Source organism: Eublepharis macularius, chromosome 4 (assembly GCF_028583425.1).
Source record: "Eublepharis macularius isolate TG4126 chromosome 4, MPM_Emac_v1.0, whole genome shotgun sequence".
Lineage (NCBI taxonomy): Eukaryota > Metazoa > Chordata > Lepidosauria > Squamata > Eublepharidae > Eublepharis > Eublepharis macularius.
In genome coordinates this window covers 87,738,861-87,764,189 of record NC_072793.1, presented here as the reverse complement: position 1 = coordinate 87,764,189, position 25,329 = coordinate 87,738,861, and the positions used below count along the sequence as shown (strand labels likewise).

At 45.2% G+C, this 25,329-nt stretch overlaps 1 protein-coding gene across 2 annotated transcripts in view; it reads right to left on the bottom strand.

Annotated features, from left to right (window-relative positions):
- SGCD (sarcoglycan delta) overlaps window positions 1-24,606 on the bottom strand; it is a 367,194-nt gene extending 342,588 nt beyond the window's left edge. Inside the window, exon 1 of one of the 2 annotated variants that reach the window (XM_054975881.1) lies at window positions 24,410-24,606. In XM_054975881.1, the coding sequence (XP_054831856.1) occupies window positions 24,410-24,448 (39 nt within the window). In that variant the 5' untranslated portion in view covers window positions 24,449-24,606. Of the gene's footprint in view, window positions 1-24,126; window positions 24,198-24,409 lie in introns of those variants that run through there. The other variant, XM_054975882.1, reaches the window with a different exon arrangement.
- Window positions 24,607-25,329: the final 723 nt, after the last annotated feature.

Below are 25,329 nucleotides of genomic sequence, written 5' to 3'. Positions count from 1 at the left end.
ACAGACTGGGAACACTCTCACGCTCACCAGGGGACTGAATCAGCCCGCTGTGGGGCATGATTTGGCCTGAATCAGGCCCGCTGTGGGGTGCGAATTGGGTTGCTGTGGGCATAGGGGTGTGCCACGCCAAGTAAGTGGGGGCAGGGGGAGGGTGGGAGCAGGGGATCCACCGTCCTGGGCAGGGGGATGGCACCTCTATTCTCAGGCCAAACCCAGTTTGGGGCCTAAATCGGCCTGGTGCGAAGGACAGGAGTGCTCTGGGAGTCTGTGCAATGACATCACTCCCAGAAGGTGAATGCTGTGTCCCCACCCTCCTGCTAGGAGGGTAAGAGGATCTGGCAACCCTATTTTATGATTGAATTAAATAACCTCTCAAGTGACTAATAAGAGCCAGGGCAATGTAGTGATTGGAGTGTTGGATTAGGATCTGGGAGAAGTAAGTTCAAATTCCTGCTTTGCCATGGAATTTTGCTGAGTGACTTTGGGCCAGTCATACACTCATCTAGTCACACACATGGTGTTGTTGTGTGTGGCGGGAGGGGGGGGGGGGGAAGGAGAGGAGAATAATCTCCTCTCCACTTTGGGTGCCAGTGGGAGAAACTCTGGGTATAAAGGAAGTAAATAAAAGCACTGAAAAATATTTTCTACTCATCTGATTCTATTACAAGCAGCATAAAGTACTATTTCTTATTTGGGAGGAATGTAAATAAAAGTTTACATTACCTAGGGGTGGGTGCTTATTGTTTACAGAAAAAACATGTTGTCTCTTAACTTTCAGATAAGTTTGTCAGTGTTCAGTGGAGAATCTCATGGGGGTGCATCAATGTTGCCATTTGTTCAATTTTGTCAGGCACTATTCAGCAAACTCATCAATAGCACAGCAGCAACAAAACTACAAAAGGGATCCCAAGTGAGCTCCTTGCTGATGTCTGAACTAAATCACAGCTCATGCATTTCACTACTATGCTGTCTGTAAGTGCAATCTGATATGGCAGCTTGAGCTAATGGCATGCGCTCAATGCCAGGAAATGATGCATTCATTCCATTGCATCAGTGAGAGGGGCACAAAGTTATCAGAGCAAAATCTCAAAACAAAGGGTACATTAGAGCTATGACATCTAAAACAAATGACATCCATTCTGCTCTCTGGAAGTGTGAAGTATAGAAATAAGGGCATCCATTAATTTTTATGGGATTGTGATTTCTGTAAAAAGGGATAACCTTTTTAAACTATGGAGCACTTAGCAAGATGCACAAGAAATGGAAATTGTGCCTAATTCACATTACCTTGTCAAATCTGTGCTTTTTGAATTTTTCTTCACTCTATATTCATAAGCAGAGTAAGCAGAACTCTAACCAGCATTACAGAAACCTTTTAGTGCCCCATTGACCAGACTACTGGAGCTGAACAGATGCTTGTTTTTTATGTTTGTTCTGAGTATGCACTGACAAAAAAAAATCATTATAATTACAAATCTCTTAGCATGATGGTTTATTTCCAGATAGGACATAACTTGTTTGGGATACAAATCTCTGTGTTTGTTTGGGTTCCAGAATTCGGGACCATAATTTTCAATGAGGAATGTATACAAGGGTTTGGGACACCTTTTTGTAAAGATAATGGCACCAAATTTGCGCAGAACACAGTCATCCCTTTAAAGACCCCCCAAAGTTTCAAGCAGATTGAACAAAAGAGTTCTGTTTTACAGGGAGCTGAAGTAGGTGTCATTCTGTGAAGCTGCACTTCCCTCTGCTGATTCTTATAATGGCCATCAAGCAGTGGTTTACCAGGAGAGTGCAGCAGACCACCAGCATTATTTTTTTTAAAAAAAAATTGTCCATTTCATTTTCCTACTCTTGCACTGACTGACAGTAAAAAAACAAACAAACCCCAAACCCCTCTATTTTTTCATTGAAAACTCTGCATTTGCCATCCTTCCTTGTTGCGGTCAATTGTTTATTTCCTTTCACAGAATGAAGAAGGCTTCCCTTGCAAAACACCCCCTCCCCATCCCATTTATTTGTTGTGCCATTATTCACCTTTCAGGGGTGCTGCACTGGTTGTTTTTCAACCAAATGACATCAAAATTACAGTAAAGCTAGGGCTGCCTCTCCACTAAGGAATCTTCAAGTTTCAAGGCAATTGGACTGGGGGGGAATCCTAAACAAGGTTTCCCCATATTATGCATGCAGACGAAAAAAGGACCCACCCTTGTGAAGGAAGGAGGGAAGGAAGAGGAGTGAACGAGAACAGCATCTCTGCTGGGCGCTGTGCCTGGCTTGAGTTGGCTGGAAACTGCCTTCCCAGAGTCACTGCCCAGAAAATCAGTAGAATCAAAGAAAAACAAAATGCCTGCTGAATGGATTTTTTTTAGGGAGAAGGCTTTGTAATTCTAAAGCATCCTGTATTTGTTACTATTCTGGAAAATCATAATAATGACCAGAAACAGAAAATTTCATACATTTTCAACTTGGGGGTTTCATAAAGCAAACCCCTAGTGCTTGCTCCTAACAAGAAAAAAACAGAACATGGTGTTCGTTGTTCATTGCCATCCACGAACAATGAATAATGAACATTGACAAATATGATTCTGTTCACAAACATGTTCATTGTCCGTTGTTCGTGGGGGCCAGCAGGCTCTCCTCCAGCCATCAAGATCCCTACCGCACCACTCCCAGAAACCCTAACTGAGCAGGCAGCAGGAAAGGTACCAATAATAAATAATAGCTTGGCCCTAGAGCCTGGCAGCACCCCTGGAACCTGAAGGGGTAGATCCCTATCCTACCACACACAAAGAAAATTCAAGCTCTAATGCACTCACCCTGTCTCGCTAACAGCAGCTGTCTCTTCCTGAAAGCCAGAGCTCGGGGGCCCCTTCCCCCCTGGTCTTTTCCGCATGTAACAAATTTGGAGCTCCAGTCCACACCTGGAAGGAAGACCTGCCTATGAAGCTAAATTGGGCTTAGATTGGGGTTTACAGGGCAACAGCAAGAGTTCAGACAGAGTTCAGACAATCCTTGCCTGAGCTGCCATGGAAATTGATTGCAGGTGCCAGACTGTCTGGCTTGATGACCAGCAGCAAACAGCAATGAACGAGGCTGGCAATGATCACCTGTTCATTTAGAACAGGGCCTCACAAACAACTTGTTCGCAAACAGCATATTGGGCTGTTCGTGGCTTTTTTTAGTTCGTATTGCTGTTCATGCCCATCTCTAATCCTATGTAATCCTTTCCTACCAACAATGATTATCAGGAATTTTTGAGTTTTTATGCTCAGGGTTTTCATACAAATTTCTGCTATGGGTTTTTTAAAAACTGATTTTATGTTTTATAATTTTATGATTTTATTATTTGAGCTGCCTTGAGTAGGTCTGAATATGCAGTAAATAAATACACACATACATTTCTAAGTAGACGAACTAGATGAATGTGAGCTGAAGACTGAGCACATATAATTATATGGTTACACTACCATTATTTTAACATTAAACCAGTTGAGATTCTGCTGATGTTATATGGTGTCACTGAATTGAGACTACACCTGAGATTATGAAAGTAATGGGCTGGATCCAGACAGTGGATAATTCCGCACACGTTGGATAATGCACTTTCAATCCTCTTTATAGATCATTTGGAACGGATTTTTTTGTGTGTGGAACAAAAAATCCACCTCAAACGATTGATAAAGTGCATTGAAAGTGCATTATCCAATGTGTGCGGAATCAGCGGAATTGGCAATTTCCACTGATTTCCCCTTCCTGCTGTATACACCTCCATGTAATTCCCCAGGATCTCCTACCCTCCTGTTGCAGCATGTTGTGAAGGTAGGTAGGTTGCAGTGGGAGGAATGAATCAGGAAAGTTCCATTCTGCGATTGGAAAAAATAAGTCTGGAACTAGCCCAATATATAAATAGGGTTAAGCAACCTAAGAAAGTATCTGAAGTCTATAATCTGCCTCTCAGGACCCAGGAACAATTGACTGTTGGGTTTCTACCTAGGATCAGAGACTTCCCAATGCAACTCATCCTTGATCACCTTTGTAACATCAGGCATTTTTTTCACCTGCCCTCTTTAGGCTATTACCATCTAAGTTGGGATCAAAAAATGGCAGAGCTTCATTTTTTTATACATACATTTCACTTAGGTTACTACCACACAAGAAGTTTTGCTCCAGTTTTGCATCTCAACTAGAGATGGCTTTTTTGGAACATCCACACATTTTTTTTCCTTTCATTGTCCACTTCCTAGGTTTCCCACAAATAATGAGATCTTTCCCAAACCTGATTTGACACAATCTTTTTGAAAAGATCACAATCAAAACCTCTTTGTATGCTTTGTGGATGTGAAGGTTACCTTTTCTGAAGATCCCACCCATATTGGCCTTGCTTTAGTCCCCACAGCTGACATTGCCAGTGTCACCACTAGAGGGCTTTGGAGAGAATTTTTTAAAAAAAATGGAAAATGGTTAAATTGCAACATGACCTACTGTCATGATCTACTATTTTATCTGGATTCCCAGCTCAATTTTTTAAAATTTCTAGCCCTTTTTATTGGAGAGAGACCATGTAAGACTTACTCGGTGCAAGCACCAAGTCATTACTGACCCATGGGGGGACATAGCATCACGACGTTTTCTTGGCAGAATTTTTTGTTTCAGGGGGTGGTTTGCCATTGCCTTCCCCAGTCATCTATACTTTACCCTCAGGGGACCAGGATTGAACTCAGGTCTTGAGCAGAGCTTGGGCTGCAGAACTGCCGTGTACCACTCTACGCCATGGGGCTCTTACACTGATATTAGAGCACAATTGTAATTCCTGGTAAGGGTGTGTTTAGATAATTATAGCCTCTGGAATTAATGATTTTATAGAGTTTCCTTTAGATGGTAATGTATACTTCAAATACAAGAAACTACAGCCTGCTTTTAGACTCCTGTCTGCTGAGCCAATGAGTGCTAAAATTCTGCCCTGACAACAACCACTGGTTCATGGAGGGAGTACACAATAACTTTTTTGGAAACTGCACCATTGCTTTTCTATGCAATAGAGAGTTACAACTAATGAGTCAGTGCATACCGCTTTCGTTCCAAGCAACATTTGCACACCCCAAATAATATTTCCCTGACATCCCCTCCCTTTTCCTTCTTCAGTACAGAGCACAGATGAAAATGCCATGCCCAACTTAGGCAAAATATCTGCAACACACACACACACACACACAAAGTTTTATATCAGATTAATGCTAAGAATGAAAACAAAACTGCTCTGCTCTAAACAGTAGCAAAGAAAACTGAAAGATGCGGAGGTCTTGAATGTATGCATAAACTTCTTTTCTGAGAGAGGTTTCTCCCTTTTCCTCAATATATAATCATAACTGTGATATGCACAAAAATCCAGCATTTATTATTAATATCAAACAATACTACAACAACGAACAATAACAACAAACAATTTGATGAGATATTATGGGTGAAAGGCTAAAACTGGACCAAAATGCAGTAAAAGATATGACAAGAACAATTGTTCAGGAAAAGTGTCCTGTCTTTTCAGAGGTTAAACATGCAAATAGCATTCTATCCCTTTTACCAATTTTAAACCCTTTTAACCTCCTTTATTGACTTCCAGAGGACTGACGAGTTTCAGAGCCATCCCAACCATACAAGCAATCCATGTTGTTGCTAAGGCTACCAATATTTTTAGAGAATGAAGCATTACGTAGTCAACGAAGTGTTACACAGTCTTAGAGGCATGTCTCAGAATATCCTACAGTGTCACAAGGCAGGCAGCACAGTAAGGGACTCTGGGCCACACCTCTTGCATCAAGTAGTGTGGATGACAATATGTTTTAGTAGCAAACAGGTAGCCATCTTAGTCTGTTACAGCAAGATAAACAAAAAATCTTCAAAGTAACAACATTTATTTCAATATGAGATTTTGTGAGTCATAACTCACAGCTCATATCTGAGGAAGTGAGCTGTGACTCACCAAAGTACAAATTGAAATAAATGTTGTTAGCCTTTATGGTGGCACTGGACTTTTTAAAAAATCTGTTTGGGGTAGGCTTGCGAGGGCTCCTGCTACAGTGAGGGATCCCCCCACTCCAGTCCACACCAGTTGCTGCCCCCCTCTCACTGCTGCTCACCTGGCTGGAAGGAGAAAACGGCATTCAGGAATGTGAGAAGGCTGGATGGTAAGATTACCAGATCACCTTACCTTCCAGGGTGGGGGGGCAGTACCTACCTTTAGGATGTCTTCTGGCAACAGAGCAATGATGTTACTTTCAGGAGTGATGTCATTGCAGAGGCCCTGGGAGTGTTCTTGGGCTTTGCCCTGGGCCAACTTGGGCCCCCAAAATGGGCTGCATCAGCTGGCACAAAGCCCAGGATCACTTCTAGGGCCAATATAATCACTTCACTCCTGGGAGTGATGTCATCATGCATCACTGGGAGTGCAGTCCAGAAGGTTCGTTCCTATGCCTTTTCTCCTGCTGGCCATGAGAGTGGGGGGGGGAGGCTGAGAGTGGGGGATCCACTGTCCCCACTGGGGGAACAGCAATGCTACCAGCTGGCATATGCACAAGACATTTGTGCCCACATCCCCTGGTGATTACATCATTCCCAGTATGTCATAGCACTTGGGGCCAATTTTTAAAGACTTGGATCCAGGTGTTACCTGTCACTTCTGTTTCAGACCAAAAATAATGTGTTCACCTGGGGACATGGGGTGTGATCCTCATCCCCTGGTTCTGACTACGGGGGGCTGACAACCTCTGGCTGAGGGCTAGCCTTGTTGACTATGAACACAAATATTTACTGCAGCAGAGTTACAAGTAGCAGACTGACTGCACAATGCAATAAATTCTGCTGGGAGTATTTCTTCTAATTTCTCTTAAATTAAGTGATTTAGAGAGGAATCCTAAAGAAGTCTTCTCAGAAACCTCCTCAAGTCTATTCAATGGGGTTTACTCCCAGGAAGAGAACTGCACTTTTACTTACTGACATGCACTTTTACTTACTGACATGCTTACTGACATGAAAGATAGGGCTGTCTTAACTGTTATGCAGTTCTCACATGTAAATACAATAGTATGTTACAAACGTAAGCAATCTTATGTTATTACTGTATAAGCTAAAACTGACTACAGCTTTCCAGCATGTATATACACAATGAAATGAGGCAAGATGAACAATCACATGCTATTATTCACATAGATTGTTTACCGCAGTCATGAAAGTGCTTTCAGTGGGCTAAACATAGGATAATATGTTCCACCCTGAGCCTGCTTGAGGGGAGGGCGGAATACAAATACGATAAAATAAAAAAATAAAATATGAGCTCTGCCAAATCACACCCAGGCCTATCTCATCCAGCTCTACTCCAGCAATGATCAGCCAGACACCTCTGAGGGCTCTCAACAAGCCATAAAGGTGATGGATGAATAATGTTTAAAGCAGCAGATGGAGATGAAGTACAACATACCCCTTATTTCTGTACTAAACAAGGCCAATTCAAAGATCACTGGAATTTTGAGTTTTGTTGAGATTTTCAAATTTGCTCAAGCACCCTGTTGCCAAGTGCTATCCTCACTTTTATTTATTTATTTAATCACATTTCTAGACCACCCTCCCCGGCAGACAGTTTAAAACAGTAAAAACATTATAAAAACATTAAAACATCAAAACAATTAAAATTGGCGGGTATAAAATATTAAAATACAGCATTTTGTCCTATACATGAAGCTGCTTTAATATGAGACTATCGTAGCTGTCACAAGTTAAACATATTTGGAAACTATCCCAAAATTAGACCATTAGTTACAACAAAAATATTTTTTTATATCAGCTCTCTTGTTTTATCAGCTTTTATTTTCATAGAAAGAACATTTTCTTGACTTCTTGTTTCATGAGACTGAAATGATTTTGGTCTTTATAATATTTTTGGGCCCACCTATAAAGATTAACTGGATGAATAATTGCTTAAAACAACGTTAATAAGAACAACAAGTAAAACATATTATAGCAGTCCTGATTAGACATGTGCACGAATGGGAAAAAACCCCGAACACGTTGTTAATAGTTGGTTGCCGTCGACAAACACAAACAGACCAACAGTAACGGACATGTCCCGTTCAAATTTTGGGGTGTCCAGAACGGCCCCCACTGGACTTAGAGAGTCCATATTCACAGGGAGTGATCAGCAGGCTCTCCTCCAGCCATCACCCAAGTTTGGTCAAGATTGCAATACGGATCTTGGACTTATACATTTCCAAATCCGACACCCCCAGGAAACTCTCATTCGACACAAATGGAGCCACCAGTTGACTTTGGCCCTGTGTACAAGCAGTGGATTCGAAGGTGGGCTGCCTCCCCTCTAGGAGGCAGGTGGTGTTGCCGCTTGTCGGTGGCACCTCCCGTGTGCCCACCCGCCAGGCCTCAGAGAACTTGATATTTCCGGCGTAGGACGGAAGGAGGGTGATGTTTGTGGCTGCCGGGCCTGGCAAGCTCAGGGAGGTGGTGGTGTGCCACCTACCCTCTAGGGAGTGGGGAATGTGGCTGCTTGCTGGCAGCACCCCCATGTGCCCGCCTGCCAGACCTCCCAGAGGCTGCTTTCCGCCTCGGTATAAAGGTATGGTATAGGGAGGTTTCTCAACAGACAGGTGCATAGCTGTATGGGATAGATGTATAGGATAGAGGGATGTGTGGATACATTGAATACCTCTATTGGATTGACAGGAGAGACAGATACCATGTACAGGGATATTGGGGAGACAGGTGGATTGCATAAATATCTGTGTTATTCCTTCTGTAGAAAGTTGGAAGAAAAGAACCAAGGGTGGGTGGTGGGGTCCACCCCTAATATGTAGAAGCGGACGATCACGTGCCGGCCATCGAGGTGGTGGAGGATGCCTTCCCCCATGTCGTGGGGGAGGCATCAGTTCCCCTAGGAAAGGGGATTGTAGGCAGACAGGTAGGTGCCCTTATGGGGAGCTGTGGGATGCCCCCTGCATCACCCACCGATCTGCCTTCACAGACACTATTCAGTATCAGCACCCTACGGAAGATGGCAGTTCCACAGAATCCATCTCACTCAGAGACACCTCACCTGTGCAGGCAGTAAGTAGTGTAGGCTGCCGCCAGCATTACCCTCCTTCCTGCCTCTGTGGAAAGGACAGGATGAACAGGACAGGAGAGGTCGCAGGGCGGGGTTGGGGCGGTTCCAGAGAGGGAGAGGTCGAAAGAGGGACTGGGTACTTGTATGGGAGAGGAGGGCAGAGGTTTCCTGGCTGCATTGCACAGCAGGACTGGAAGGACCCCAACATTTGCGAGCCATGAGCTGAGAAACCCACTGAGCTTTGCATCAGTGGCAGCGAACATCACCCACCTTCCTGCCTTCATGGAAAGGACGGGATGGACAGGACAGGAGAGGTCGTTGGGAGGGGTCTGAGCGGTTCCAGAGAGGAAGAGGTTGAAAGAGAGACCATCAGGGAACTTGTCAGGGAGCTGAGGACAAAGGGTTACCAGCTGCAGACATCTGGGCAAGGACTCCCCATTCCATGGAGCTGAGGCTGAGCTCCTCTCCCCTCCTCAGAATGTCCATGGATGACAGGATGTCTTGCAATGGGCAGGTCTTGAAAGAGTTGGTGCTCATGGGCCCCCTCCCCCTGCCTCTGGAACAGCTTGCAGGAAGAGTTGCTGCTGCGGGAGAAGTCGGAAGTGATGCGGCGGCAGCTGCCCAGCAGATTGCGTGTCCACAACGTTCCTTCATCACAGCTGTCCCTTGGCTTGCTCCCCAGCCCGAGCACATCCCTCATCACCAGGTGCAGCTTGTGCGCCATGCGCACCAGGCCTGTGGAGGGATGCCTCTTTCAGGGCTGCCAACATGTTGCTTCCCGCATCTGTCACCATGAAGCCAAACCCTTCCCCACTGGCCATCCACTCCCTCAGTGCTGCCTTTATGGTGGTGGCAATGTTCTTCCCAGTATGAACTTTGTCCATCCCCTGGACCTGGAGAAGAACTCACCCGTAGCCCAGTGTCAAGCATGGCACCTTTTTCTGGGTGCCAGTTCTTGGCCTGGGGCAGCAGAGGTCCTCTGGTTACCATGAGTGGGCAGTGCTGGCAAGGTACCCATGATGGAAGCCACTCCAGAGGTTGGCTGTGAAGTGTAGTGTACGGCCTTTGGCGGCCAACAGCTCCCTGAGCACCATGTCTTGCACAGACTGGTAGAGGGCAGGCAGGACTCGATGCCCAATGGTGCGCCGTGACGGCATGGAGAACCATGGGGCAAAGTGCTGAAGCAGCCTTTGAAAGCCCACACCCTCCATGATGGATAGAGGGAATACTTGCAGGGCAATCATCTCTGCCACCAAACAAATGCCTGCCTCCTGAGCCCTTGACCTCACCCTTTTCAACGGAAGTATCCCCGACCCCAATGGAACAACCTCCCTAAGGGCGGATAGCCTGACCGTTCTGCTCCCACCACCAGCACCCTTGGGACAAGGCTTCTTGCTTGGGGTGGACTCCAGTGATCCTCCCACTGATCCCAGCTCAGAGGAGCTGGTAGCCCTCTGTCTCCCCCCACCGGATGTTTCGCAGGCCGAGGATGGAGATCACAGGCTCGGGTGTCGTGTCTTCAGGTGCCTAGTCAGGACTGTCAATGGCAGGTGCTTCGAGTCATTGCCCCTGCACACCAGGCCATCACAGACATGGTACCGTACCACATGGAGGTCATTCGAAAGGGCTCGAAAGTGCCTCCATACAGATAATTTGAACCATGGCCCACTAAGTGTTCCAGGGGAGGAAGAGTTACTGGCTGCGTCACGGAGTTGGCAATGGAAAACGGAGTGAGGGGTGGACTGCAGGAAGGGACAGCACCGGGAGTTTGGGATGGGGACAGGATGAATGTTTCGTCTAACCCCAACCATTCCTCCATGGATCCCTCACACTCTTCCTCCTCAAACAGTTTAAAGAGTTCATCTTCTCCCTGCGGCAAGAGATTGTCAGCCTCCTCCACAGCCCCCACAAGTGATTTTTGGGGAGCGGGAGTCACTGCTGCCCCAGAGCCCTGTCCAGTACTGCTTCCTGCAGGGCAAGTGGGAGAATCTTTGCACTTCCCCCCATGAGCACACTTCTTCCCCGCTCGAAGCTTCATTGCGCCAGCAAGGAGGAATTAAGGAGGAAAGAAAAGGAGAGAACACTGTGAGCCCTCAGCCAAGGTGCCCACTGAGCTCGGCCCCAGGGCCTGGCAGCAACCCTGTAACCAGAGGAAGGGAGTAGATCCCTAGCCCAGCACTCCCAGAAACCTGACTGTATCCGGCACTAATAATAATGTGAGCCCTCAGCCGAGGTGCCCACTGAGCTTGGCCCCAGGGCCTGGCAGCAGCCCTGGAACCAGAGGGAGGGGCTAGAGCCTTAGCCCAGCATTCCCAGAAACCTATCCAGATCAGGCACTGATGATAATAATAATAATAATCAGTGTGAGCCCTCAGCCGATGTGCCTACTGAGCTTGGCTCCAGGACCTGGCAGCAGCCCTGGAACCAGAAGGAATAGATTCCTATCCCACCCACCACACTCAGGAAAAATCCCAGCTCTAATGCACTCTTCCTGTCTCTCTCCCAAAAGGCTAGCAACAGTTTTGTCCCACTCCACTGCCTGCTGAAACGGAAAGCCAGAACTGGGAACACAGTGCCTTTTATAACTAGAGATCTCATAAAGAAAAGCTGGAGGTCTGTGGTTGGCAGTCAGAACTGCCTAACAGGGTTTGCAGGGATGAGATTGGAGTGCCCATGGCTACAAAAAAACCCCTCCCCACTCCCTCCCCTCTGGTCTCTGGTCCCATGTAACCAATGGTAACCAATTTGTAGCTCCACACTTCGAAGAAAGACCTGCCTTTCAAGCTAAGTTGGGCTTAGATTGGGGTTTCCAGGGCAACAAAAGGAGTGCAGACAGAGGCTGTCCCTGTCTGCATTGCCAAGTGAATTGATTTAAGGTGCCTGACTGTCTGGCTTCATGAACAGCCGACGAACGCAACGAATCAGGCTTGCGACGATCACTTGTTCGTTTCCAATGGTGCCTCACAAACAGCTTGTTTGCGATCAGACAAACAGGCTGTTCATGGCTTTTTTTGTTCGTATTGCTGTTCGTGCCCATGTCTAGTCCTGATGCAGTTCTAGAACAAACTAAGGCCATGTGATCTTAAGGAAACTCCATAATTTACCAATTCCTTGTCACTACATCTAGTCACTACAGTCCTGGATGTAGTACCAGGACTAGAGATGGGCACAGAATGGAAAAAATCCGAACTGCTTGGTTTGTGGTTCGTTCATTTTCATGGAACACGAACCACAAACTTCCAAACCACAACTGGTTCCCAAACCAGTTCAAGGTTCGGGGTTCGTCTTCATGCTCAGAGAGCCCAAAGTCTCACAACGAGTTTTCAGCCCCCCAAACCACCTCCACAGCGAGTTTTCAGCAGGCTCTCCTTCACCCTGTGCCTGCCCGCCTGCAGACAGTAAAGCTTCCCATGCAGTTGTGAGTCAGTGGACAGCCCCCCAAACCACCTCGACCCAGACACTGCCCTCAGCTGAACACTGGCTCAAAATAAAACAAAACAGTGTGCGAGCTGATGGTGTGCATGTGCACAGCAAAAGCAAGCTGCACTAGAGAAGCATGCAAGTGGGGAGCCTGCAGACAGTAAAGCTACCTGTGCAGTTGTAAGTCAGCGGACAGCCTCCAAAACCACCTCCACCCAGACACTGCCCACTTCTGAACACTGGCTCAAAATAAAACAAAACAGTGTGTGTGCGGATGGTGTGTGTGCGCAAAGCAGAAGCGAGCTGCACTAGAGAAGCATGCAATTGGGGAGCCTGCAGACAATAAAGCTACCCATGCAGTTGTGAGTCAGTGCACAGCAAAAGCAAGCTGCACTAGAGAAGCATGCAAGTGGGGAGCCTGATGGTGTGTGCAGCAGAAACAGTTGAGCAACACCATGCAGATGTGAGTCAGCACACCAGAGGCACAAACCCAGTAGCACTGGCTGGAAAGGCTCTCCAAAAAAAAGTGAAGGGCACTGGAGGAGTGTGCAGAAAAGAGGTCAGACTTCACTGCACCACACAAATTCACACAGAGAGCAAACAGCCCCGTGTGAGTGTGAGTCAGTGCACCAGAGGCGCAAGCCCCCCAAAACACCACCCAGTCAGTGGTGCAGGCTGTAGAGGCACTCCAAATAAAAGTAAAGGGCACTGGAGGAGTTTGGAGAAAAAAGGAAAACTGCACTACACCATACAAGTGCACACACAGGGAGCCAGCCTACAGAAAAGTGAGTCTCCTTGGGGGGGAACCCACCCAAAACAGAAGACAGACCCTCCAAAAAGCAGAGAAAGAAAGAAAATAAAAGAAAAGAAGGGCTCCCTGGAGAAGGGGGGCCACGGACCCCCAGATACAGATTGGAGCTCCAAAAAGCAGAGGGGAAGAAACAGCGAAAAAGCAAATAAAACTCACTTACAGACGTGATGAGTTACTAGAGTTCAACTCGTGTTTCCTTACCTCAAGGTTTGTTGAGAAGTGTAGCCGTCCTTGCAGCTTAAAGCTTAACATTTACAGAGCGGCAGGGAGGGAAGTGCAGGCATGGGGCGCCTTTCCTCCTGCTGTCCAGGTGCATCACTGCATTTCCCCTTCCCCCACTCACGTGGCCTGGAGCTACATAGCCCGCTTGCACAGAGCATCACTTTGTCTCCCCCCCTCCCTATGCCCGGCCTGGCCCCCGCAGAGTGACGCTAGGCTGCACCTGGATCGTGGGAGGAAAGGCGCCCAGAACATCGCTGCATCTCCCTCCCCTCACTCACCTGGCCCCCGCCCAAAGCCGCATGGCCTGGAGCTGTATAGCCCAGCGTCACTCTGCAGGGGCTGAGCGAGGAGGGGGTGCAGTGATGCTCCATGCGAACAGGCTATGTAGCTCCAGGCTGTGCGAGCAGGAGAAGGGGAAATGCAGCACTGCACCTGGAGAGCGGGAGGAAAGGCACCCCAAGCCTGCACTTCCCTCCCTGCCGCTCTGTAAATGTTACATTTCCCTCCCTGCCACTCTGTAAATGTTAAACTTTAAGCTGCAAGGACGCCTACACTTCCCGACAAACCTTGAGGTAAGGAAACACGAGTTGAACGCTAGTATATCATCACGTCTGTTTCGGCTCTAAGAAAAGTAAGAACCGAGCTCTACTCAAAGATCTAGGACTAGGCTGGGGTGGTGGTGGTGGTGAAAAGCTAAGACTGTGATGGGGTGGGGGAAGAAAGGAAAAAAGCACCCTTTCCAAAAACTTCCCCAGTCCCCAGTAAGAAAAGGCAGAAAGAGAAAAGATTTTCAGTGTCTTTCCAAGAAGTGCACTGCAGGCCAAAGATCCCTCCCAAGTTCCTCTCCTAGCAATACAGCCAGCCAGCCAGCTCTTTACTCCCTAACTCACTTTGGAGAAAATGAAACCAGGTCACATGGCTTCCCCTATTTATGGAAAAAGCCAAGATTGAACAACACAGGAGCACTCTGGTACGCAGAAAGAACTGCCTGGCATGGTTTGGGAGGAAGAGATAGGTGTTACTAGGGGTGTGCAGTTCGGGAATCCGAATAACGAAAAAATCCCGAATCACCCTGATTCGGGGTGATTCGGGGAATCCCGAATCGGCATGCCCCGAATCGATTCGGGGCGATTTGGGGCAGCATTTTGCTTGCTTTTCAATGGGAAAAAGCCTCCCCAGGCTTCTCTGAAGCCTGGGGGAGGCATTTTCCCACCGAATCAAGCCAGAATTGGTGGGAGCCTTCCTCTAACTCCCCTCTAACAACCCCCCAAGTTTCAGACCGATTGAACTTTGGGGGGCCATGTTATGGCGCCCCAAAGCAGGTCCCCCTAGCCTCGCCTATAAAAGGGCATAGCTTTAGGTTGCTGCTGCTAATCTCCTATTTTGTGCTTGCTGCTGCTGATCTCCATTATTTCCTATGGGGAAAAATGAAGAGGCAGGCTTCCTTTGCCAGGGGTGGCATTTTGCATGCAAAATGCCCCCCAACCATCAGGGGCCCTTCTCCCACCTTTCCTCCCACCCCCACCGAGACGCAGCCAGCTCCCACTTGGGGGGGGGGCATTTCATGGCCTCCCCAAGTAGGTGCTCTCAGCCCCCAAAGTCCACCCCCTATCCCCACACAAACCCAATTCCCCCCAAGCTGACACACACAGACCCAAATCCCCACATTAGCCCCTCACAGACCCAAATCCACCCCCAGCAGCCTTACACCCATAACCCCAGGAACAGGCTGGCCAGCCCTCCCCCTTTGTTCCCTATGCTGGGAACTTCTAAACTCTCTTTCCCAGGGCAATTCCGCACAGCCCAGGGGTGCCACAATGGTGGGCAAACTTCTGAGTGCCAACTTGTCCCTGGGAAAGAGCACCTGACCTGACACACAGACAACCACCCCCTGACACCCCCACCACCTACAGAGATGGCTGGCCAGCCTCCCCATTGTTCCCTATGATGGGAACCAACTGCACAACAAAGAATAAAACACGAACAACACAAAATACAGTTTTTAAAAAATTATTTTCTCCCTTTCAAAGTACAAGTAGGCAAAGCATTATGACACATTACACCAGCAGTCCCCCACACAGAAAAATAACACAACTCTCACTTAACATCAGAGAATCACAAAAACAATTCCTGTCAAGAACAGGAATTTATTTCTTTAACTGCTTTAGGTTACACAGTAGGAGGGCATAACAGGGCATGATAGCAGTGTACTACACAAAATAATACAACCCACTTCACCATTTTTTAAAGCAATTGTGTTTGGGTGATACTCTGATGTGACGTGAGTTGTTATTTTTGTGTAGTACACTGCTTTCATGCCCTGTTGTGCCTTCCTACTGTGTAACCTAAAGCAGTTAAAGAAATAAAGTGCTTTTGACAGCAATTTTTGGGGTGATTCTTTAATGTGAAGTGAGTTGTGTTATTTTTGTGTAAGATACTGCTGCTATGCCCTTTGGTGTGCCCCCCTGCTGTGTAACCTAAAGCTGTTCAAGAAATAAAGTGTTTTTGACAGGAATTGTTTTTGTGATTCTCTGATGTTAAGTGAGTTGTGTTATTTTTCTGAGGTGGAATGCTGGAATGCCCTTTGGTGTGCCTATCCTGCTGTGTAACCTAAAGCTGTTCAAGAAATAACGTGTTTTTGACAGGAATTGTGTTTTTGAGATTCTCTGATGTTAAGTGAGTTGTGTTAATTTTTCTGTGTGGGAGACTGCTGGTGTAATGTGTCATAATGCTTTGCCTACTTGTACTTTGAAAGGGAGAAAATAATTTTTTAAAAACTTTATTTTGTGTTGTTCGTGTTTTATTCTTTGTTGTGCAGTTGGTTCCCATCATAGGGAACAATGGGGCTGGCTGGCCAGCCATCGCTGTAGGTGGTGGAGGAATTTGAGGGAGGGTGTCTGTGGTTCAGGTGCTCTTTCCCAGGGACAAGCTGGCACTCAAAAGTGTGCCCACCATTGTGGCACCTCTGGGCTGTGCAGAATTGCCCGGGGAAAGAGAGTTTAGAAGTTCCCAGCATAGGGAACAGAGGGCTGGCCAGCCTGTACCTGGGGTTATGGGTGTAGTGCTACTGGGGGTGGATTTGGGTCTGTGAGGAGCTAATGTGGGAATTTGGGTCTGTGTGGCAGCTGGGGGGGTATTGGGTATGTGTGGGGCTGTAGGGGGTGGACTTTGGGGGCTGAGAGCACCTACTTTGGGAGGCCATGAAATGCCCCCCAGAAGTGGGAGCTGGCTGCGCCTTGGTGGGGGGTGGGAGGAAAGGTGGGAGAAGGGCCCCCGAGGGTTGGGGGGCATTTTGCATGCAAAATGCCACCCCTGGCAAGACAAGTCTCCCCCAGCTGTAGGTTGTAGAGAAAAGGTCACCTATTTGGGGAGGCAATGAAATGCCCCCCAAGTGGGAGCTGGCTGAGCCTTGGTGGTGGTGGGAGGAAAGGTGGGAGAAGGGCCCCTGAGGGTTGGGGGGCATTTTGCATGCAAAATGCCACCCCTGGCAAAGGAAGCCTGCCTCTTCATTTTTCCCCATAGGAAATAATGGAGATCAGCAGCAGCAAGCACAAAATAGGAGATTAGCAGCAGCAACCTAAAGCCATGCCCTTTTATAGGCGAGGATAGGGGGACCTGGTTTGGGGGGCCATAACATGCCCCCCCCCAAGTCCAATCGGTCTGAAACTTGGGGTGGTTGTTAGAGGGGAGTTAGAGGAAGGCCTCCACCAGTTTTGGCTTGATTCGGTGGGAAAATGCCTCCCCCAGGCTTCAGAGAAGCCTGGGGAGGCTTTTTCCCATTGAAAAAGCTTTCCCGAATCGCCCCGAATCGGCTTGCCGATTCGCGGACAGCGATTCCCGAATTGGCTTCTCGATTCGGGTATACCCGAATCGGGAAAGCCGAACCACTGTGCCTTTGCACACCCCTAGGTGTTACCATGGCTGCTGAAGGCCCCTCTCTTCAGTTGCCTTAGAGATCCTAACCTTCCCCCCCTTTTCCTGGCTGGATTGGCCAGATATGGGAGCTCTCTACTTGGCAAGGACAGCTGCCAATCAAGTGTGGAGGCCTCAGATTGGGGGCAACCTAAAGACTGCAACCGTTGCCTGGGCGGTGGAGTGAATGGTGCCAAAGTGTCTGGCTTCCCAGAAAAGCAGAAACGGAACAGTAGGTAAATTTGTTTGTTCTGTAAAAATGTGGAGCCACGCTACACATTTCTTTGTAAACGAACCAGCCATTCCGTTTGGAAATTTGTTCCGTGTTTTGTTTCGTGTCCATCTCTAACCAGGACTATCAAGTTATTGAATAATTTGGTATTAATTTCCCTCAGAAATAGCAACAAATTTCCTGCTAAATTCTAGAGGTCAATTTTTTGGCAGGTAAAACTGTTCACTAAAGGATAAAGAATATTAATAGTAAGTAGGAGATATTTCTATCCATCCCCACCCACAAATCCTATACTGCATGTTAAGTATCATAAAGAAAACAAGGTACAACTAATTTTATAACAACAAAGGCACAACAGGAAGAAATCTTGAAGTTAACTGGCTGATGGCAAAAGCAAACTTATCTTGAACTCTAAAGTGAAACTGCTCTAAGGGCCAAACGAGATGTGACAGCATTGTTGTGGCAACCAAGAAGACACTGCCACAATTTAGAGTCATTTAAAAATGCTGACACCACAGTGCTCTTGTTCCCCCCATACCTTGTCAAGTGCTGAAACAGCCCTAGTCAGGTGGGTGTCACTATTTTGGCAAGTGGACGTGTGTGTGTGAATGAGTGTCTCAGCCTGCCAAGCTGCAGACCCAGCTGCAGACCCTTGCCGATTTTAAAATCACTTTAAAATGACAGCAGCATCCTTGCAGTGTTCATGAGGATGTAGTCAACTCTAGTTTGGACCCCAAGAGACTAAATTCCAGCAATGAGGATCAATACACTATACGACTGACCACATTGGTTGACGGAGTATTCTTGAGTGTAGATGCTTCTTAAACATAATAATTTTTACTTGTGATGGAATGTGTTACTTGATTTGGCATATAAACGAAACTAAGCTGCACCAATACATTGCTGGATATTATGCTATTGTTGCAAAACAGCATCTCACAAACAGATTTTCCTGTGTGGACAAGACAATCCAGTAGTGAATGACTGCTTTAGCAGAACAATAGTGTAATAAGCAGTGATGTATGTATACAGCGCTAGTAACGATGATCCTGTTCCATATATGACAAGATGAGACTCATTCTACTAAACAGTTTAACGTTAGCTTGTAATGTGAAACAAGACTCTGCTGAGATGCAGAATGTACTACTGGTTTAATTCTATTTTTAGTCTAAGTTATGGACACCAACTGCAGCTCCAAATGAATTATGCAAACAACCCAAAGGCAATTTTTAAACCTGACTATGATCCAGAGTCCCCATGGGGGGTGGGGCAATGAAATCCCTGAGACAGTGTGACCAAGTTTTGGGAAGTTTCTTAACCAAACAGCTGATGTCTTATACAAAGGCTTTATTATTTTCTATGCCACCCTCTCCCACCTTTTATTTCCCTAAATGTTGTTGTTCTTAGTGATTTATTAAAAGGTTTATTCCCTCAGTGTAAAACTACTTGATTCAGCTACAATTAATATCCATGCCTCAGGCTAAAAATGTGCTTAACCTGACAGCAAATTCTGCACCTGTGCAGAACCTCATTTTATATTGTGATCCATTTGGAACTCTCATTTAAAAGCAAGACTTTTCTTTAACATTCATTGGAAATGTATGCAATTGGCAACCCAATTACAACTGAGACAGATGATTTGCTCATCACTATATTTTACACCTACACAGACATTTATGTGTCCTATAAAACTTAAATGTGTGCATATTTTGAGCCCTAGATATAAGACAGATACACAGGCCAAAGATCCAGCACCAGCTGCAGCTTTCTATCATGTCTATACAAACATATGTTCATAGCTATTTAATGCATGCACTGGCTTGAAGAACTGGTAGAGACATAACAAAAGGGCCCTCTTAGTTGTCTCTGAGAGAATGAAACTGGCCCACTGATTACATCCAGTTTCCCTTACTTACACTACACCCTCCCCCAAAAAATTACACTCAGGATTCAGTAAGGAACACTGGATAAGTAAGAGAAACATGACTGGCCTTAACTTTGAGATTCCACTGTAGATTGTTGTGACTCCCTCACACTGCCTTCCACCCCAAAGGAACTCCACAATGTTGTGACTCCACAAATGTTGTGACTCCCTCACACTGCCTTCCACCCCAAGCAACTCCACAATGCTTTACTTTTCCCATTGTAACCAATTTCCACAGATCCATATTTGTAGAGCAACTGTGGCTTTATAGATGTGTGTGCATGTGTATGTATGTGTTTCTTTTCCCTAATACAGGCCAACTTTAGTCAATAGAGATTACCTGTAAACAAGGAGCAAACTTGTATTTAAAGCTTAACAGCATAGGAGTGGTTCAAAAATATATATACATAGTTTCTTCACACTTGAACTTTTGCCCCTATAGTTTATTCACACTTTTCTGATCTTTTTGTTATTAAGTATAGTTTTCTCCCACAGACAGGCTCAGCTGCTGTCTCTCTGACTTAGAAAACTTCTTTGCTCTTCACAGCTTCCCCTCAGCTCTCTAAACTCACATAACTGCCTTTTTTCCCAATTGTCACAGTGTTCAACATTCTGACAGCTCCCACTGGTTGCTTTTAGGAAGAGGCAGAACTACAGCTGCCCATCACACAAATGCATCCCATAATAGCAGATGGGGGATTCACTCTGGAGAAGGGAAGGGCTGGGATCAGAATGTAGTTTTTGCATCTCTTGACTACTACTAAAATGAGTCTGTTATATCTGCACCAGTGTCAAGTGATGGGAAGCTGAAAACACAATTTTAATTTCTTTCTCTAAGATTTCATCATGAGCACCACAACAACTTTCTATTTTTCACCCCAAGCTTAACTGATTGAAATGTATTAATATTTGTTTTATTACAAAAACAAAGTGATGGTGATGTAGATGTTATCTTTTTGAAAGTACTCTACATAGATTAGAATTTTGCAGGCAAGTAGTACACAATGCTGGTACTGAAGTTTCAGTAGTTAAGATCGTTATCTCCTCTCTCCCCTTAACGTGTTGTCAGAGCTTTCCAGTATTTCAGGAACTGAAAAGAATCCCTCCTTTTTAGACCTTGCCCACCTTGTGTTTCCAATCATCAGTGCCAACTTGAAATTTAGCAGTTACCTGATAAGAGATTTCTTCACGAAAGAAGCCAGGAATCAGTTTGGGCACATGCCATGCTGCCACTGGATTATTGTACCAGTTTTACAATGCAACCCTAAGCAGAGTTACTCCAGTCTAAGCCCAGTGATTTCAATGGGCTTAGAATGGCGTAACTCTGCTTAGGATTTCACTGTTAGTCAGTTTGTGTGAGGCCTCTTTATTTTTATGGTACATAAATGTATGTGTAGATAAAAACATGAACTTCAACTGTTAAAATGCTTTCAACTCCACCTTTCTCCTGAAAGCAGGTCCCAAGGAGGGTTAAAATCAAAGTCCATCTAAGCAAACATTACAGTAAACACTAAAAATCTCATGTTAGTCACACCAAGGAGAGCTTAAAAAGTGAGTTACAGTCCTTTCCTCCAGACAGAAGTTCTTCCAGGGCCTCAGGCACAGAAGAGGCCACAGCTGAATTTATGGTCTCCCTCAGCAAATTCTTCCTCAGCAATTATCTCTCCCTTTCTGGTTATTTGGGACACTCTTTTCCCTTCCCACACTTGGTTCCTTTTCAGAACTGCCCTTGTACCATGCAAATGGTACTGCACCACTATAGGCATAAGCAGCAAGGATCATCTGTCTATGTCTAGTCAGTGGCTTTTCTTAACTAATCAATTGAAAGCCCAATGGCACATTGATAAAGATGGACAATTCAAAATTCCTTATGGATCTTAGAATTCTAGGACACATTAAACACTTCCTACTACTACCTAGTCCAAGACTGCCCAACCTTTCTGTGACAGAAGGCATCTAAAATCAGCAGCATCAAGAGGCATGGGGCAGACACAAGCAGAAAGAGAAGAGTTCAAGTAGAACAGTGCAGAAGTGAAGAGGTGACAGGGTAAGCAGGTCATTTTATGGAAGATGCAGAGTCAATCATAATCAACAGGTGTTTGAATAATTTATGAACAGAATCTCAGATTATAATTGAATAGTAATTGAAGTGAGCAGTGGATAGACATGCACATGTACTGTGCATATACCAGGAAACCTGTTGCATATGTCCAGTAATTTCATTGAGCACATCAGAGTTATCTGGAGACTGTCCTGTACTTTATACTTTCTTGGTAGGGATAAGATCTTTCCCACTGTTTTCATTACATTCCAGTAACAGAAAGTACAGCAAAAAAAGGTCTCATATGTGTTGGGAGAGGTACAAGATTCAGGGAATATGGATTCAGGAAGATATGTTCTTTGAGTTGGACTAGTGCAAAGTTTCCACTTCTGCTGAAGCTCTGGCACAAGTGGAAACACAAGAAAAAGACCACAGTAGCTGCTTGCACCAAATCAAACTTATTGTATTCCCACTTGCTTTCTGCTTGCACAAGAAACTGAGTAACCAATTTCTGGCACTATAATATGAAGGGAGGAAAACATTAAGTGTCGCACAAGATCTTGAGCAAGCAAAACTGCACTAGGTCCACTGATATTTCAGCTTGCATATCACTGGATCCAAGCTGGATAGCTAAGATTTAACTTGCCATTTATAAAATGTCCTGTCTGTTCAGGTGCACTGAATGCATGCAGGAATCCCCAAGGAACCTTGTACCACAATGAGGACTGTGTATGTTCCTGCCCAACATCCATAACTTTGGGTTAGGATTTGGAATTAGAACACCTGGAACTTTTTTGCTTTGTCCTGCAGCTTCCAATATTTATTCAGACCTCGGTTTATTGCTACCTTAGTTATCTAAGTACATGGGATTCTTAAATAATTCTGGTGCAAGCAACCCCCCCCCCTCAATAATGCTAGCAACATTTATTTATTTTTAGTAAATATGACAATCAACAGAACAGTAGACAAAAAGAGAGAAAAGAAATATGTGCAGGTCCTAAAGTTCACTGAACAGTTGTAGGGTGTTAAAATAAAGTTTAAAATGTTCCTTTCCTATTATAATCCATTCTGTGCTGCTCCTGTGAGGAATCACTCAATTCTGGTCACTCTGACAGTGGTTCACAGCATCCTTATTCCTTACTCCATCCAGCTTGATGCAATTTTTTTCTTTTGCCTTGGCCTCTGTTCCCATGTTCTCATGCCTATTGCTCACAACTAACATTTCTCCTGGCACGAACCCTTCGTCACTTTAAAAAACTGATGCCGTGGGTAGATTCTACCAAGCTTTGCTATCATCCTAAAGTTCCTAGGTAGGTAGATTTATTGTCTGTTGCCCAGGTTCCTGAATGTACTTAGATACACTATTGGCACTTTTTAAAGTAAATGCAGGGATGTATTATTTTCAGTCATCTTTTTAAGAGAAAAGAGAACATCCTTGTCTTTCCTCCCTGCTTTTGCCTTGGGGCATCCTAAATCTAAACCCAGAGATGAAAAAGGAATGCTAGCATGTTTTATTCCATTTCTTGAATAGTCAAAACATTGCCATTCTAGCCATCTGCTTTGTATCTGATTCCCTGTGAAAGCTCTGCCCAGCTCCATAGTGGTAACAATTCTGTTTGAGTTATGATGGAGCTATTCAGTACTTGCTGAGCAAAGAAGAAGGGACAGTCTGCAGTTCCTACGCTAACCACTGCCTGCTAATGCTACATATTTGGAATTTTCCTCTTCCCCTAGTTCTACTAGCTTATCTTCTTATTTATTACTCCTTTCTCTGTAAAAGAAAGAAAGAACACTCACAACACATCAAAGTTATCTGAAATCTATCCTAAAAAATAAATTTCTTTGTACCAGTCTGAGGTTAGACAAATAGAAAAGGGAATAGGAAGCAGTCTGAAGTTACAGGTTCCTGTGCCCTTCTGATTCTTTTTCACATATCAACAAATCTCCTGTAAAATCACTTTCATACACTGCAGATATGCCAGGTCATTAGGACTAAACTTTAATGCTCCACATTAGAGCTTAAGAAAGTAAGACATACAGTCAGTACTGTCTGAAAAGAGAGTAATTTCCCTCTCTTTAAAATAACGAATCATAGAAGCATTTATTTGGCACAGAAACCTCACCAGAGAAGTGGCAAGTGGAACTGAAGTAAATTAAAAATAGGTAACACATAGTGTTCTCAGAGTTTCCTAAAAGATATTTGGAAAGCATGTTTTGCTATAGCTTTGGCAACACAGAAATAAACATATTAAGACAAAATGTACACTGCAAGCTACTTAGCAATAGCTTCACTCTCCTTCAGTCAAATTACCGTATGTAACAGTAGATCACATTTGCTACAGTTATGATAAACAGACAGCATTCACAATATCCTCTAAATTAAATGGACCCAAGGAATGTTTCTTTAGTCTTTACACAGCCGCAGCTAAACTTCAAAATGCATTTCCTTACTCACAGTTTCCACAGCAGAGGGAAAAGTTGGGAAATGAATGTTTTTTATGTAGAGAGAGTGCCAAAAGTAGCACCTCCACGCAAGCTCAGAACTAGTCCAGTGAAAAGTCAGAAAGGCTGCAACCCCAGCGGGTAATCCTTTCTACAGCAGACAGAACACCAGATTCCCAAATCCCAACTTTCTCCTGCTGAAACAATTCACTGAACACAAATAGTTCCTGCAGCCTTACAACAAAGGGACAACAATGCCAAGAGAGCTGCACAGAGAAATTACAATTGCCTTTTACCTTTTTCTCTTCAGAAGCCAGATGAAAGGTCCAGGGCATGCAGGAGCAGGGGTGGGGAGAAGAAGATGCAGGGTTTCTTTCAGAGCAGCACGAGGCCTACCCTGCTTTCAGAAGCTGCCCCTGTCAGATTTTCCAGCAGTAGAACTGCAGCCAAGTCCCTGCCCATGCCTGAAGAATTTCCTGAACAGCATTCCCGTTCTTTTTCTGACTGCTTTGAAACCACACTCTGTCTTTTACTTCAATAAGGCTTTGTCAGGCCAAGTTACAGCTACTGGTCTGGCTCCAGATATCAATTGGCAACACATGTGTTTTGCATTACAGAGTCCTCTTCCCAACATACAAACACGCCCCTGCATGAAACACAGGGAACACTGTGTGTTTAGCACTGGAAACTATAAAGGAAATCATTTCAGTAACAAATGCGGATATGATTAACATTTTCTCTTTAAGAGCGGTAGGTTTCTCTTCCTCACTTTTGCCCTGCATCAAAGAGCCTAAGCTGACCTCAACTGCTAAGTCGACTTTCTCAGCTTTATCAAACCAGGAAAGAAGAGGAATGCAGATTTCTATTCAGGGCCACCCTTCATTTACCTATGTTGCTGCCTTGTTTGAATTTCGGTTGCAAAAAAAGGTTTATTTTTAGAATCTCTCAGTACATTGCTGCTATAGCCTAGTCCTAGCATGCATGGCTGTAAACATGCAGGTGCTAAAAATACTACAAATATCTGAGCTCTCTCACTCTTCTCTACCCTGAAGGTCCCACACAAAAATCCTAAAAACTTTTTTCCTATCATATATGAAAAGTGGTTGTTTTAGCTGAAAGGGGGTGGGTGAGGAAGGCAAGTTGTGCCTTTTGTCAGGAAAAGATCCTAGCTCTTAATACTTTTCATGTCCAGATGATAACATACATCAAGATGCTA